Source organism: Eumetopias jubatus, unplaced genomic scaffold (assembly GCF_037043125.1).
Source record: "Eumetopias jubatus isolate StellerSeaLion01/CBP00866 unplaced genomic scaffold, mEumJub1_p1.0 scaffold_3, whole genome shotgun sequence".
Classification (NCBI taxonomy): domain Eukaryota; kingdom Metazoa; phylum Chordata; class Mammalia; order Carnivora; family Otariidae; genus Eumetopias; species Eumetopias jubatus.
The window spans coordinates 3,511,268-3,526,333 of NW_028274809.1; the positions used below are offsets into that span (position 1 = coordinate 3,511,268).

A 15,066-nucleotide genomic window follows, 5' to 3' on the forward strand; every position below is an offset into this window, starting at 1 on the left:
AAAGTCTCTACTATGAATATTACCTCTGCTAGAGATGTTGCAAATATTTCTCCCAATGGGCCATCGGTATTTTTAACGTTTGCTTGGCCCGAAACGTTTAATTTTTATGAGCCAAGGGTTAATTTTTTTTTCATCTATGGCCTCTGGAAATTGTCTTTTTTAGGAATTTCTTCACCCCAAAACATATTTAGCACTTACCATGCTCTCTCCTAGGTGCTTTGTTCCTATATATTGTTACCGCTCACAAAACTATAATAAATGTATTAGTATGATAATATATCAATAAATAATAAAAATATATCTACAAATATGATAAATACAAAGTGTTCTTCGATCATTCTAGTATTCTATTTTTAAAGTTCTTTAATTTTTTGGAAACTTATTTTTGTATGTGGTATGAGGCAAGAATATTTTATTTTTGCCATGTGGATGACCATATGCTCCAATACCATTTATTTGGACAACAATCTGAAATGCTTCTGCTTTGAAATACCATATTTATCAGACACTAAATTCCCAGATTTACGTATCTAGTCAGAAGTTAATGCTGTTTCATTAATTTATACATATTTTTTTTAAGATTTTACTTATTTATTTGACAGAGAGAGTGAGCACAAACAAGGGGAGCAGCAGATGGAGTGGGAGAAGCAGACTCCCCACTGAGCAGGGAGCCCCATGTGGGGCTCGATCCTGGGAACCCGAGATCATGACCTGAGCTAAAGGCAGATGCTTAATTGACTGAGCCACTCAGGCACCCCAGAAATGGTTTCTTTAAAGAAAAAGAAAAAAGAAAAAAAAGATTTTTACATATAACACTGTCACCAGGGTGCCCTGCTGGGCTCTGGGGGAACCCGGACCAGCAGGCGGTGGTCCAGGGCCAGCCAGGCCTCACATCCTCCAATGCCTTCCAAGATCGAAGCGCCAGCTTCATCAGAGAACCCCGGGGGGGTTTCCGCAGCCCCCCATCACATCCCAAGTGCAGCGCTGCTTGGGCACCCGCCTGGAACCGCCCTCACGGTTCTTCCTGTTCTCTTTCACCCAGTCAGGGCTGGCCCGGTTTCATGTTCCCATGTCCTGATTCTTCAGTGTCCGGGGCCTGCCCATTCGTTCGCGCAGTTGTGAATGACACAGACCCACTTCCCCCCGCTTCCTCCAAATCATCGGTAAAGATGTCCGAGAACAGGCCCACCAGGAACCCCCTTCGGGGCAACATCAGTTCAGCGACAGGAGCCTTTACGCCAAGGTCCTTCCACCAGTGGTGAATGCAAACGCATCCCCACGTCTGTCCACAGGGAAGCAGAAGCCTCGTCAGATGTCCACGGTCTCGACAGCACATCCCCCGATCCAGCTTACTAACTTCACCGGTGGACCCAGCTGCTGCCCACACTGGCGCTCGGCGGGCACCAGGCACGCGAGCGCCCTGGCTGACCCCAACGGCAGGTTTCCAACAGGAACAGGGCCACGTCGTCTGCTGTCCAAACCAGGACACGGCTGGGGGTGGCAGAGGGATGCTGTTAAAATTTCGCCTCGAGGAAAGTCTGAGCAGCTCAGGACGGTGACCACCCCCTGGGGGAGTGCCGGCGCCCCCGGAGCCTGGGCGGCGACAGTAAGCACCGCACGTGTGCACACTAGCGTCGACCAGGAAGCGAGCCCGCACACACCAGCTGGTGTCGTCCAGTAAAATACTGGCTTTCATGGAGGTTTTGATGGGGAACCTTAAGTGCTCTGGGATTTAAGTGCGAGGTCGTGGTGACGGCAGCATCACAAAGCTTGTCCTGAGACCTGCACGGGAGATGTGAGAGCACCGCAGGGGCCAGCACAGGCGCTGGGAAGGTCCGGTGGCAGGCCCTCCTGTCCCGTGGCCTCCCGACGGGCTGGCGGGCGGCGCTGGCGGCTCGGGCCCTGGAGGAGCAGCGGAGGTCGGGACCACGCCCGCTTACAAAGCCCCAACCCCCCCTGCCTAACGGTGCATGGCCTCCTTGTGGTTTATGGACTTCAATGTTTGAACCCCATTTTCTTACCAGGAAGACCCACTTGCTTGGTTTAAGAAGCTGATCATCAAGCTGGAACTCAGCTCTAAATATGGACTTTAAAAAGTTACAGTTTAAGAACCATTTAAATTTCTTTTTACTAGCCAGGAAAAAAAAAAGTCCTTCCCAATCTTCCTTTATGAAAACACCCGAAACAAGCAAAACAGGGACTCGTGTACGGGCCTCACTTCTGCCCTACTACAAGGCTGGTAAAACTATACCTATCAGAACACCTTCTGGGAAAATAGAAAACGTTTATTAATAAAGTGCATCATGGGACAGTTCAACTCAGAGCCCAGGAGCAGGACACAGCTCCCCTCTGGTCCTGACAGGGGCGCTGCCCCCTCCCCCGCCTCAGCGGCTCACACGACCGCCCCTCTCACTCCCGCCCTCTGCTATGGCGGACCGCACGGAAGCCTGCCCACGAGGCTGTGGCTGGCTCCTCGGGAGGCATCGCTGGGTGTGCGTGGAAGATTCTGGAGCTGGGTACAGAGTCTGTGTGGAATATCCTCCCTCGCGGTGGGCATGGTCTTGTTGTGCATGGCCTCCTTTGAAACCAATTCTCGTGGCAGCTCCAGCAACCGGTCATCCCTGTGACCACGAACATCCATGTGTTCGCTCACAGGCTGGTCCAGGCCCTGCTGCCCTTGCTCCCGCTCACGCACCCTGACCCCGCGCACCAACAGCAGACAGATGGAGTCAGCTCGGCACAGCTCAGCCAAGAAGCACAAGCATGCTTTGGGGGCACCTGTCGGGACGCAGGATGGGACTCCGGACCACCCAACATCCTAACCGCACTCCGTGTCACTTAGTGATATCATTTCTCATCACAGATTGGTCATGAACATTGTTTAAGTTGCTTACTGAAAAGAAAAATAAGCATGAATATCAAAGCAGAAAGCTCACATTTTAGTCCTGAATTTTTTTTTCCCCCAAAGGTTTACACATTTTCTTTGAATAGAAATTAATGTCAGCTCAACTTTTAAATTAAAATTCCTGCAGGGAGACTTCAGTACTTCCTGGAAATGTCCAAGCCAAAGTAGAGGTAAAGGCTTAATAACCCCCTTGTGTATTTTCTCAAAGTAATACAAAACATCAGGACCCATCATGTCTCTGATAAAGATACCGTAATAGAGAGACTGCCTAAAACTTCATGAATGATCTCGAAGTTTCTGACAAATGCTTATCTGTCTTATAAAACTTCACTTTATACAGAAGATGGATAAATGTCACGATATGAATGAAAAGATAAATTTCCCTGAACTTTCTTCACAAGGAAAACAGAATATACACATTTAAAAATACAAAAATCTAAATGCTTATGTTTTCTCCAGCTGTGAACTGAACTGCACGACCACTTATAGAAAAAAATATGATTGTTTTTAATGATTTATGTATAAAATAAATTTTATGATACAATTTGATAAACTACTTCGTACAAAATTTTACTCACATAAAATGTACGCAATTTTTTTTTGCAACACAAAAATCCTATTCGTATGTACAAATTCATAAAAAGCAAACACATCTTGAAGCAAAAACAATCCATTGGGTTGTGGCTAAGTTGTTCAACTCAGAAGAAAAGAGACGAGTACATGGAGGGCTAGTTAATGGCCACCCCTCCCGCCTCCAATAATGCGTTTAGTACAATCTGATCAAAAATTTTATGCTGAGTGGTAGAAATGACAAAGTGGCCAATGTGTCCAAAATGGCAGAGCTTCATAATCTGATCCTGAACTTATTCAGCTTGGAAAAATCATAACCACCTTAGAAAAGGATTTCTTTTGGAAATTACAGTAAGGAAACCTAACCTGTGCATTTGTGCTAAGCCTTAAAGAAGCAGAACTTTCTCAGGCAATTCTAACATTTAAATGGCACTGCGTGGTTCACACCATAAATATCTAGAAATACCAGCATCAGGACCCAGACCTTATGACCTGTATGTCTCCAAACACTGGATTCCTTTCTATACAAACTTAAGACTTTCATTAAGTATTTACAATATCATATGTGAGTGAAAAACTTAACATAAACCATGTTCTAAAAAAAACCTTGCTGTAAAAAACAATTTCCAAAAAAATAGTAACATCAAAAAAATGTTGCAAATTGATGCGTCCCCCAAAGTCTTCCTTCAGCTGTTTGCCCCAAGCTACCCGCCTCTCGGGAATGCACATCTACGGGAAGGATTAGGAAAGACACCAAGGCCACTGGGGGAAGGCGAGTGCGGGCCTGGAGCAGCTCACTGCTACCCACATGGGGAAAGCCCTGGGGCCGAATGTCCATGAAGGACATACTGAAATCTCCTTCAATTTATGAACTTTAAGGCTGCAAACACAAGCAAGAGGCCGTAGGGACCAATGAGAAAATGACAAAGAGGTATACGCAGTTGCAAAGAGCTTTAAAAAAAAACCTCAGGCGTACCTTATAAAGATACAGACTGAAATGAACCCTTTCAGAGGGGAAATGAACTCAAAATAGAGCAGACTCATGTTCAGGCCCCATTCTGTTTGTAAGTGCCCATCAGAAGGCAGCCATCCTTCACTCTGCTCCCCTCAGGGTCCCGTCACCAGACCTAAAACCTGAAACCGAGGATGTCGCATTCCTTGCGTGCCACCCGCACGCACCTGCTAGCGAATTCTGGCACAGACCCGAGCAGGACCGGCCACGCAGAGACGCAGAGAACACAGCTGCACAGCCGGCAATACTCCCGCTGGAGGAAGGGGAGAGAACACGGCCCCTCTACACACAGATGTGCCTGCGCTTCCAGAGCTCTGCACTTCGGACGGAGGACACGGAAAACTTCATTTTCTTAGGAAACTGAACTTAGAGAATGGTGACGTTCTATCTTCTTTTTTATTTTCAGACTGAGGAGGACTTCCGGCTTTGGAAACATGCGAGCTTTCACCTTCTCGAACTCAGGCTGATACTGTACACCATTTTCTGAATCTTCTCCTCGTTCTTCAGGATGTTGGCCTTGACGGCACAGATCCTACCCTGCTGGTCCTTGATCAGCTGCTCCACCTCAGCCAGCTCGGCCTTCAGGGGCTCCACCGCACAGTCCGTGATGCTGGCGGGACACAACACAGGGGCTGTGAGTACCAGTCTCGGCTTCGATTTGCTGCTGCTGCTTCTTTTCTTTTTAAAGATTTTATTTATTTACTTGACAGAGAGAGACCCAGCGAGAGAGGGAACACAAGCAGGGGGAGTGGGAGAGGGAGAAGCAGGCTTCCCGCCGAGCAGGGAGCCCCATGCGGGGCTCGATCCCAGGACCCTGGGACCATGACCCGAGCCGAAGGCAGACGCTCAACTGACTGAGCCACCCAGGCGCCTCTAGATTTGCTTCTTGATTGAAACAATTAAAGAAGACAAAAGTAAGTTATTCACAGCATCCAAAGAAAAAGCGTAAAAATATAAACATACTTGGATGATGATATAAAGGGACGAGGACCTTACACCTGGGAAAAACGTTATTTTACCGCCCCACAGCCAAAAGTGAAGCCAAACATGCAATTACACAGAGGAGCCTACTATTCCTAAAGCCCCACATCGCATGTTGCAGAGCCCTCGGACAGCAGGGAGGCGAGCAGCGCGGCCACCAACTAAGGCCATGGCCCGGCAGCCCGACACGCCCCCCCCCCACCTTCCTCAGGGAGGCTCCTCCAGCTGCCAGGGTGCTCCACCCAGGCTCCTCCAATTCACGAGTTCGAGGCGTGAGGCCTTTCAGTGCTGGGTTACCTGCCAGGAAAAATCTAGAACGTATTTGGGAAGGCAGAGGTCAAACTGGCCTTTTCTTTAGTTTTTTTAAGCATATAAATACAAAATAAATAAAAGAAGAGTGATGGGGCGCCTGGGTGGCTCAGTCGGTAAAGCCTCTGCCTTCGGCTCAGGTCATGATCCCAAGGTCCTGGGTTGGAGCCCCACATTGGGCTCCCTGCTCAGCGGGGGGTCTGCTTCTCCCTCTACCTCTGCCTGCCGCTCGCCCTGCTCGTGGGCACTCTAATAAATAAAATTTTTTAAAAATACTCTATATAAAAAACAAAACAAAACAAAACAAAAACAAAGAAGAGTGACAGTTTCCAACCACCCTGCCACAAAGCAAACTCAGGTTCTGTAAGGAAGAAACATCTGGGTGCTACTTTTCAGTACCTTAAATCAACTGTAGGAAGTGCCAACAAATCACCGTGCTGGGCTCGGCCCCAGAAAGTTCTCGGCGATTTCCTAACTCCTCTTCTGCTGGACACTTACACTTTTAAGGGACGTTTTGGGAGTAAGCAGGCTAATGAGATAGCGGCTTCATTATCACACAGCGTTTTCCCGTTGGGCTTACAGACCGAGCACCATGTCCGCTCAGGTCGTTTTCTGACAAACCCTTAACAACTGATAGTTTCATGCATTCCAGATTCCCTGATTATAAACAAAGAACATCAATCATTTCCCTAAAGTAAATCTCTTTTTAGTGGTTATTATATTTCCTTTACAGTAGCAATATCAAAATGGGCTCATCAGCATTTATTTCTTTTCAGAGTAAAAAATTAAAATACTTTCAAGTACAGTTACCAAACTTTGGGGATTTTGATAAGACACATAAAACAAAGTTCCCTGTATTGTTTACTCTCTGTACCTACCTGCGTGAACACGTTAACTCCAAATCTTTCCTAACTAATGCAAAGACATGCTCTGTGCCGACCACTGAGGAAGGAAAACACTTCCTTTGGGGAGGTGGCCCCCCTGGGCTCCCTGCGCCCACGCCCACCTCTGCTCCTTCTGCAGAGCACCCCCCCGGCCCCGCCCCCCCACCTCTCCTCCTTCCGCAGAGCACCCCCCCGCAAAGCCCCGCCCTGGCCCCGCCCCCTCTGCACCTGCTGCAGGGACCCCACCCCGGCCCCGCCCACCTCTGCTCCTTCTGCAGGGCCTCCGCGTGCTGCTTGTTCTCGCTGTGCCACAGCTGCAGCTCGTTCTGCATGGCGTCCACGTCCTCCTGGATGTAGTCCATGATCTTCCCCAGGGGGAGCGCGCTCTTGCACAGGGTCTGGATGGACACACGTAACTTCTCGATCTCCTTGGAAACTATGTCCTTCTCCTTCTTCCACGCTGACTCAAAGACAAGCGATTTCTCCTACAGTTGGTGGGGAAAACGGGAAGAGAAGGAAGTATCCTCAGTCCTAAGGCAGGACCGGGACTTCCTGAGGGTGCAAAGACATGGGAGTGGGGACAGAACTGGCTCGGGCCAGCAGCAGCCCCGAGGTGCCAAGCACTGTGCGGGAACGTACGCGGTGCCCAGTGACAGTCCATCCCTTCCCTTCTCAGAGGTAGAGGGGTCTTCACCTGGAAGGCTGTCAGAGAGGCACATTTCTATATAGTAAGATCTATTTCCCAACTGACCAGAAACTTAATGTAGTTACTGTTACCAAAGCTGAGGGACACTGATGATTTTCCCAGACAGACTGGCAGAAAGGGGCCCTGACCCTGCATCTCACTCCTTGAATGGACCTCCTTTCCATCTCAAAGGACTCTGCAACCCATCTCACCTGCGAAAGGGGGAAAGAAACCCTCCAGAGTGATGTGGGAGTGAAGGGACGGGAGGTTCGCAAAGGGGAACATGGTGGACAACACCCAGCCGGGCAGAGGGCCCGCTGAGTACGGGGAGCTGGACGGAGCTGGCTGGTCTGGGGGGCGAGGAGGCCTGGTGCCCTCGGTGGGAACCACTGGCAAGGGAGCCGGAGGGGTGCAGTAAGGAGAAAGGGGCAACTGAGAACTTCATTCAGTTTCGGCCAGGAATTCTCTTCACGTGAGCTTTTATCACAGACCTCTCTGAATTTCAAAAATTGATGTAAGTTGAAAGAAGCAATGAGTAGTCTGGCTTCTTGGAAAACCTTTCCTAGGAAATGGACATCATTTAGGAGGCCCTCCCTGGATGCTCCCACTCCATGAGGCTGGTTAAGGTGTCACTGCTTTAGCCACTTACAGTATGAGTCGAATGCTGTTAATTATAATTAACTTGTTTTATTAAGTTTACAACCATTTGTGTTACTTCTAACATCAGGTTCAGACTGTAGGCTCCAGGAGGGCAGGAACCCTGTGTCTGGATCCACCGTGGCCCACATAGGTTCTCCTTAGACACTTATCAAACGAACAAATGAAGTGAGGGAATAAATCTACCTGTCAAGATTCTAGCTCCACTAGCTACTAGGCTTTGGCAAGCATATGGAAAGCCTTAATGTGATGCCTGGCACACAGAAACTGTTAAATAAGCAGGAGTAGAAATGAAAGGTAAAATTCATAAACTAGTAAGAGTTCATCAAGGTTGCAGGATACAAGATAAACATATAAAAATCAATTATATTTCTACACACTGTCAACACATGGACACTGAAATTAAAGTGTCATTTACAATTGTATATGTAAACAAAAGAGAGAAATACCTAGGTGTAAATATAACAAAATATGTATAGAACTTGTGTACTGAAAATTACATAATGTGGATGAAAGAAATCAAAGCAGACCTAAATAAATGGAGAGACATACCATGTTCCTCAACAGCAAGATTCAAATATTGTAAAGATGGCAATGCTCCCCAAGTTGATGTACAAGTTTAACAAAATTCCTATAAAATCCCAACCAAATTTTTTGGAAATATAGACAAGATTATCCTAAAATTTATATGGGAAGGCAAAGGAACTAGAATAGCTAAAACATTTTTTTAGAAAAGAATAAAGAGGGAGGAATCAGTCTATCCAATTTCAGGACTTATTATATAGTTACAGTAATCAAGACTGTGTGGTATTGGCAGGACAGACAGACATACACCAATGGAACAGAATGAAGAATCCAGAAAAAGACCCTCACAAATATACCCAACTGATTTTTGTTAAAGATTTTTATTATCTGAAAGAGAGACAGAGAGCATGAGCAGAGTGTGGGGCAGAGGGAGAAGGAGAGGGACAATGAGACAACCCCCCTGAGCAGGGAGCCCGACATGGGGCTCGATCTCAGGACCCCAAGATCATGACCTGAGCCGAAGTCAGCTGCTTAACCGACTAAGCCACCCAGGCGCCCCTGTCCAACTGATTTTTGACAAAGGTGTAAAAGCAATTCAATGAAGGAAATAGAATCTTTCAATGTGTGGCACTGGAACAACTGGATATCCACAGGAGAAAAAAGGAATCTTGACCTACGTCTCCTATCTTATGCAAAAATTAATTCAAAATGGATCACTGACCTAAATATAAAATGTAAAACTATAAAACTTTTAGGAAAAAACCTGGGAGAAAATCTTTGGAATTTAAGGCCAAGCAAAGAGTTCTCACACTGTTACCAAAAAGCATGATTTGTTAAAGAAAAAACTTATAGACTCTATCACAACTAAAAGCGTTTGTTGTGCAAATGACCCTGTTGAGAGGTTGAAAGATAAATTAGAGACTGAGAGTACATATTTTCAAACCACGTATCTGACAAAGGACTAGTATCTAAAATATATAAACTCTCAAAACTCAACAGCAAAAAGCAAACACTCCAATTAGACATGAGCAAAAGACACAGATAATCCATCAAAGAGGATACAACAATGGCCAATGAACACATGAAAAGATGTTCAAAATCCTTACTTATCAGGGCAATTCAAATTAAAGCCACAGTGAGATCACTACCAGAATGGCTTAAAAAAAAAAAAATAGTGCCAACACCACATGCTGGTGAGGATGCAGAGAAACTTGATTACTTTCACACAGCTGGTAGGAGTGTAAGACAATACAGCGCCTGTGGAAAATAGTTTGGCAGTTTCTTTAAAAACTAACATGCAACTAGCAACTGACCTAGCAACTCTACTCCTGGACACTTATCCCAGAGGAATGAAAAGTCACATTCACACGGAGCCTGTGCATGAATGTTTACAGAAGCTGTATTCAGAGCAGCCCCAAACTGAAAACAACCCAGATGCCCTTCAGCAGGTAAACAGTTAAATGAACTGTGTGCTATACTTATACCCTGGAATCTGCTCGGCAATAAAAAGGAATGAACTGCTGAGTCACGCAACCGCCTGGATGCATCTCCAGACAGTTATGCTGAATGAAATCAGCCAATCTCTAAAGACATGCTCTACGATGCCATTTGCAGAACATTCTTGAAATGACAATGTTATAAAAACAGAGAACAGTTAGTGGTTGCCACGGGTTAAGGAGGGGTGAGGTGGGAGGGAGGGAGGAGGTGTGGCTGTAAAGGGCAAGAAGAAGGACGCTTGTAGTGATAGAACTGTTGTGGACCTTGACTGTATCAAGGTGTGGCTTTACAAGATGTTACCAGTGGGGAAAATGGAGTACATGGGAAATCTCCATTATTTCTCGCAACCACATGTGAATCTACAGTTATCTCAAAATAAGTTTAGCTGAAGAAGAGTTAGTGGCCATACAAATGCCTTTAAAATAAAATGCTAAATGACTAAAATGAATTCCAGACAATAAAAAACTACTTCTCAAGAAAAAAAAAAGTGTTGTCTTTACATAGATTAGTGAATCTCTCATTAACTTAGTCGAACAATTTAAAATTCTAAAACCCATTCAGGGGCCACCTAGTTGGCTCATGTGATTAAGCATCCGACTGTGGATTTTGGCTCAGGTCATGATCTCAGAGTTGTGGGATCAAGTCCTGCATCCGGCTCCGTGCTCAGTGCGGAGTCGGCTTGAGGTTCTCTCTCTCCCTCTGCCCCTCCCATCCCCACGCTTGTGCTCTCTAATAAATAAACCTTTAAAAAATAAGTAAATGCAATTCTACTAAAACCCATTCACAATGCTTATTAAGTAGTTCCTATGCATTTGGCATTGTGTTGAGTCTGATACAGAACTGTTCAGGGTCCCGAACTTAGAATGGGAGGCAGAAACATGTAAAAGTCCAAGAGAACTGGTGAGTTACAAGGTAGACCAAGACACAGAGGAGCCATGTGGCCCAGCTCTCTCTTATCCTAGGCCAAACTCCCTCGTAGTTCTGTATCACAGCACCAAGCAGAATCGGGAACACTAACCTTAAATTTATAACTAAAGGGATTAAGAATTCAAAACAAAATGCATTTGGGCTGGGGTTATGACAGTCAGGAGAGACTTCCATTACCGCTGAAAGCACACTGCCACAAAACACCAAAATTCTGGTGTTTTAAAACAAAACAAAACAAAAAAAAAACTTTCACTTAAATGAACATGGCAGGGCACCTGGGTGGCTCAGTCAGGTAAGCGTCTGCCTTCGCCTCGGGTCATGATCTTGGGGTCCTGGGATCGAGCCCCGCGTCGGGCTCCTTGCTCTGCGGGAAGCCTGCTTCTCCCTCTCCTCCCCACTTGTGCTCTCTCTCACTATCTCTGTCTCTCTCTCTCTCTCAAATAAATAAAATCTAAAAAGAAAAAAAATTTTAAATGAACATGGCAGGGTGGAATGGATAAGTCAGTGATTGTTTGCTTTAAAAGCACACCTCTCTGGCAATAGGCTGATTTATATATAGCTCATACAGCTATATCAGCAAATTTCCAGGCAAACATAAGCATTATAAACCCTTGTTTTATAGACTTTTAATATGTATAGTAAAATATGAGAATCTACTACTATACTCACCACCCAGGAATGAGTCATAATGAAATATGCTTAATTTCTGGAAACAGAAGAGCAAAAAATAATGAAACTATATCATTCCACAAAGTAGGACCTACAACAACCAAGAATGCAGGAGGACTTTGGGGAAATGGGGCGAGGGGTCTGGAACATGTGCTCAGCAGGCGCGAAGCTGGTGCCAATCCGGCTTCACCACCTCCTAACTTTATGGCCCTGGGAGCCTGACCTGACCTCTCTGTACCTCGGTTTCATCACAATCAAACGGAAATCATAATATTTATCCTGCAGGTGAGATTAAGTAGGATAATATAAAATAAGCAGCTCGGTGCCTCGCACATAGTAAACCCTCAATAAACGTTAACCGTTATCATAAATTTCTCCGACATGAAGAGCCAAACCGCGAGCCGTGCAGGAGGGAGCAGGCGCACTCTTCCTGCGGGGCAGGGACACAGCTCCTTTACCACCTGCGAACTCATCCGCAACAAGACACTCCAGGCCAGGCGTGTTCAGACGACTCTGGTGCGTTCCGAAAAATGCGTCTGTACGGTGTCGGCACCAACTAGAAGTTGTTATGTCCAGCTTCCAACAGACGGGTTCTGCCACCAAAAACACCCCTTCCTCAACCCCATCTCCACTTTATAAACATAGATAACCCACTCCCGTGAAATTCGATCTCAAAACTCCTTCCTGGAATACCTTCCCACAGGGGACACGCAGGGGTGGCGGCAGAGTGCGGCTCACGGGGACACACAGCCACCCTCCCGGGGCCTCCTGCCTCCTACCTGCGGGGCCTTGCGTCTCAAGCAGGCTGCAGACTATTTACTCAGCTGCTTTCTGGCAGGAAGGCCTCTGACAAAGTGTTTCAGCGTTAGGCTGGCCGCTTCACACATGTGCTTTAGAAAAAGTGATGTTCCAAGACTTTTCAGGTGAACAGTTACTTACTTCTGGGACTTAATATGATTTGCATTTACCACACACATACTTGTCCCCAGAAATGTGAGCATTTGTGTTTATGGTGATTTTTAAGTTTACAGTGATTTATTCTAAGTCATTTAAATAAAAACTATGAACTAAAAAGTTTGTTTCCTTAAAGTTCAATCGCAGTGCTTCATAAGAAAGTACTATTTTTAAGATAATGCCTTAGAAGCCTGACCCTCCGACCCTGCCGGAAGTCGCTCTGAAGCAGACTTCAGGGTACAAGCGAAGGGCCGTGGCATCTGCGCGCTGCCCTCCCCCTGGTCACTGGATCCGAGGGGTCACCAACACTCCTGAGCAGCACTCTACCCTACATTGGGCAAACCCGATAAACAAAGGCCTGATTAATGCAGGGTGGGGGGAGGGAATAATAAATCAAAGTATTAGCTTTAAATAACATTCTCTCCCATGACCTCAGGAACTGATTTATATACAGCCTGCCAAAAGTTCATTTTCTTCATAAACCAAGGAATGCCCACATCCAAGTTACAAGAGAAACACAGAGACTGACAGAGTAACTATTCTGAGTGTCTTGCTCATCCAGAAATATCCGATCACCCAATTCTGTAAACCAAACATGCATCTCTCATGTGGGTCAAACCAGATCCCTTAAACGCACAGTAAAATAAAACTTTGTGTCATCAAGTACATTAACCTTTTTGCACACACACAGAAAGGCACATAAAACATAAACGTGTGGTGTAACAAAATGATAAAGTGACTCCGGCAGCCTTTGCCTGGGTCAAGAAAGCAAACTCAGCCAGGGTCCCAAAAGCCCAAGGCCACCACCACGCTGCCCTCCGTGTGCACGAGTGCCGAGCCTGCGTGCCTGACCCACTGGTTTGGCACGGACAGAACCACACAGCGCACGTCCATGTGCGTCTGCCCCTTCTGCTCAAGCACACGTACACCACTCATCTGCACTGCTGAACAGGAGGTACTGCGTTATGGGAATACACCATGATTTATTTACCCACTCTACTCCTGGACGTTCGGGTTATTTTTGGTCTGGGGTATTACAACAACTATTTACAAAACGTGAGTACTCTGAAGAGCTAAGTCGTAGGTAACAGTAGCTAGAAACAGGCGGCACAACCGTGAATAACCTCTCTGTCCCAGTACATGCGGGCGCAGGATTCTCCGGGATACGCAATGAGAAGCGGCACTGTGGGCCAAAGGCTGTGTAAGTCTCCAACTCTGGGACACAGTGTCAAACGGTTTTCCAAAATGGCTGTACCAAACGACATCAAATAGTTTTCACGAACCCTTATTTTATTTCTGTGCATAAAATACAAGAACAGCAACTCCTCCGGCATCGCCACAATCCGACAGCTGCAGGTAGTTAACTGTGACATGAAACCTTCCCGGTGAGAGACGGGCTCCCTGCAGCGCCTACAGACCAGGGCAGAGGTGCGAGCAGGATGTGGCTGGAGCGCATGCCTACGAAAGGACGCAGTGCGAGGGCCACTTGCCCGGGAAGGGCCACCCAGACACCCAGACCTGGGGAGATGTCCCACCTCTGCCACTGACGGGCTACATCAGGCAAAATAACTCCGTGCCTCCGTTTCCTAACCTAGGACATGGGGATGGGACTTACCTAATTAATTACCGTGCAGCAGAGTGATATTTATAACTCCTTTGTCATAAGGAGTCCTGCAGAAGCCGTAGCTGCTATGACGACCGTCTACACAACTAAGAACCGACTGGCAGGCTTCCACGGGAGGAAAACACATGCCAGGCACCTCCGAGCACGTGGCGCAGGGCGAAAGATCACCGCATGTTAGCTCCTAGCACGGAGAGGAGTGTCTCCGGACAGGGGGGCTGGGAGTTCGAGGGAGGCGGCGGGTCGCTGAAGCTGTAGCCAAAGGGCAGTGCGGCACAGAAAAGACATCTCTTCACACTGGCCTTCCGGACTCACCCGAGAATCGGAAGTAGTTTAAAAACCACCTTTGATCACACAGAGAGTGAGTCGGATGGACACTAACAAAGCCAGCAGGCAACAGGGAAACGCAGAACTCAAATTCTCAGCCACAACGACCCTTCCTTTACTTAAAGTCACGGAAGTAAGTCAGGAATACGATCGTACTGGCCTAAAACGGGTCCTTTCAAACATTTTTATGTAAGGCTATTCTCATATATTTATTCTCTCAGAGGAACTTTAGAATATTCCTTGCCAAGCTCCAAAACATCCACTGAATATTTACTGGAATTCCATTAAATTTATAAACTAAGTTGAGGGAAATAACATCTCTATCATATTGAGTTTCCCATCCAGAAACACTCTCTCAACTTTTTCCAGGCCTTTTATATTTCTTGGTAAAATTCTGTGGCTTCTCAAAATAGTTGCTATAAATTTCTTGTTAAATGCACGGCTCTGTAAGTTATGTTTTTGTTTCCAGTTCTGAAGGGGAACGTGATGTGCATTATTTTCAATGGGCTCTTGCTGACATGTAGGAAAAATACTGACTTTGTA

The 15,066-nt window shown here is 46.4% G+C and overlaps 1 protein-coding gene across 3 annotated transcripts in view; it reads right to left on the minus strand.

Annotated features, from left to right (window-relative positions):
- Positions 1 to 3,388: 3,388 nt before the first annotated feature.
- The window catches only part of IFT54 (intraflagellar transport 54), a 62,462-nt gene continuing 50,784 nt past the window's right edge, over positions 3,389 to 15,066 (minus strand). For all 3 annotated transcript variants that reach the window (XM_028105214.2, XM_028105215.2, XM_088021469.1), the window contains 2 exons: positions 6,923 to 7,146; positions 3,389 to 5,097 (listed from right to left, as the gene is read on the minus strand). In XM_028105214.2, the coding sequence (XP_027961015.1) occupies positions 4,932 to 5,097; positions 6,923 to 7,146 (390 nt within the window). In that variant the 3' untranslated portion in view covers positions 3,389 to 4,931. The remainder of the gene's footprint in view (positions 5,098 to 6,922; positions 7,147 to 15,066) is intronic.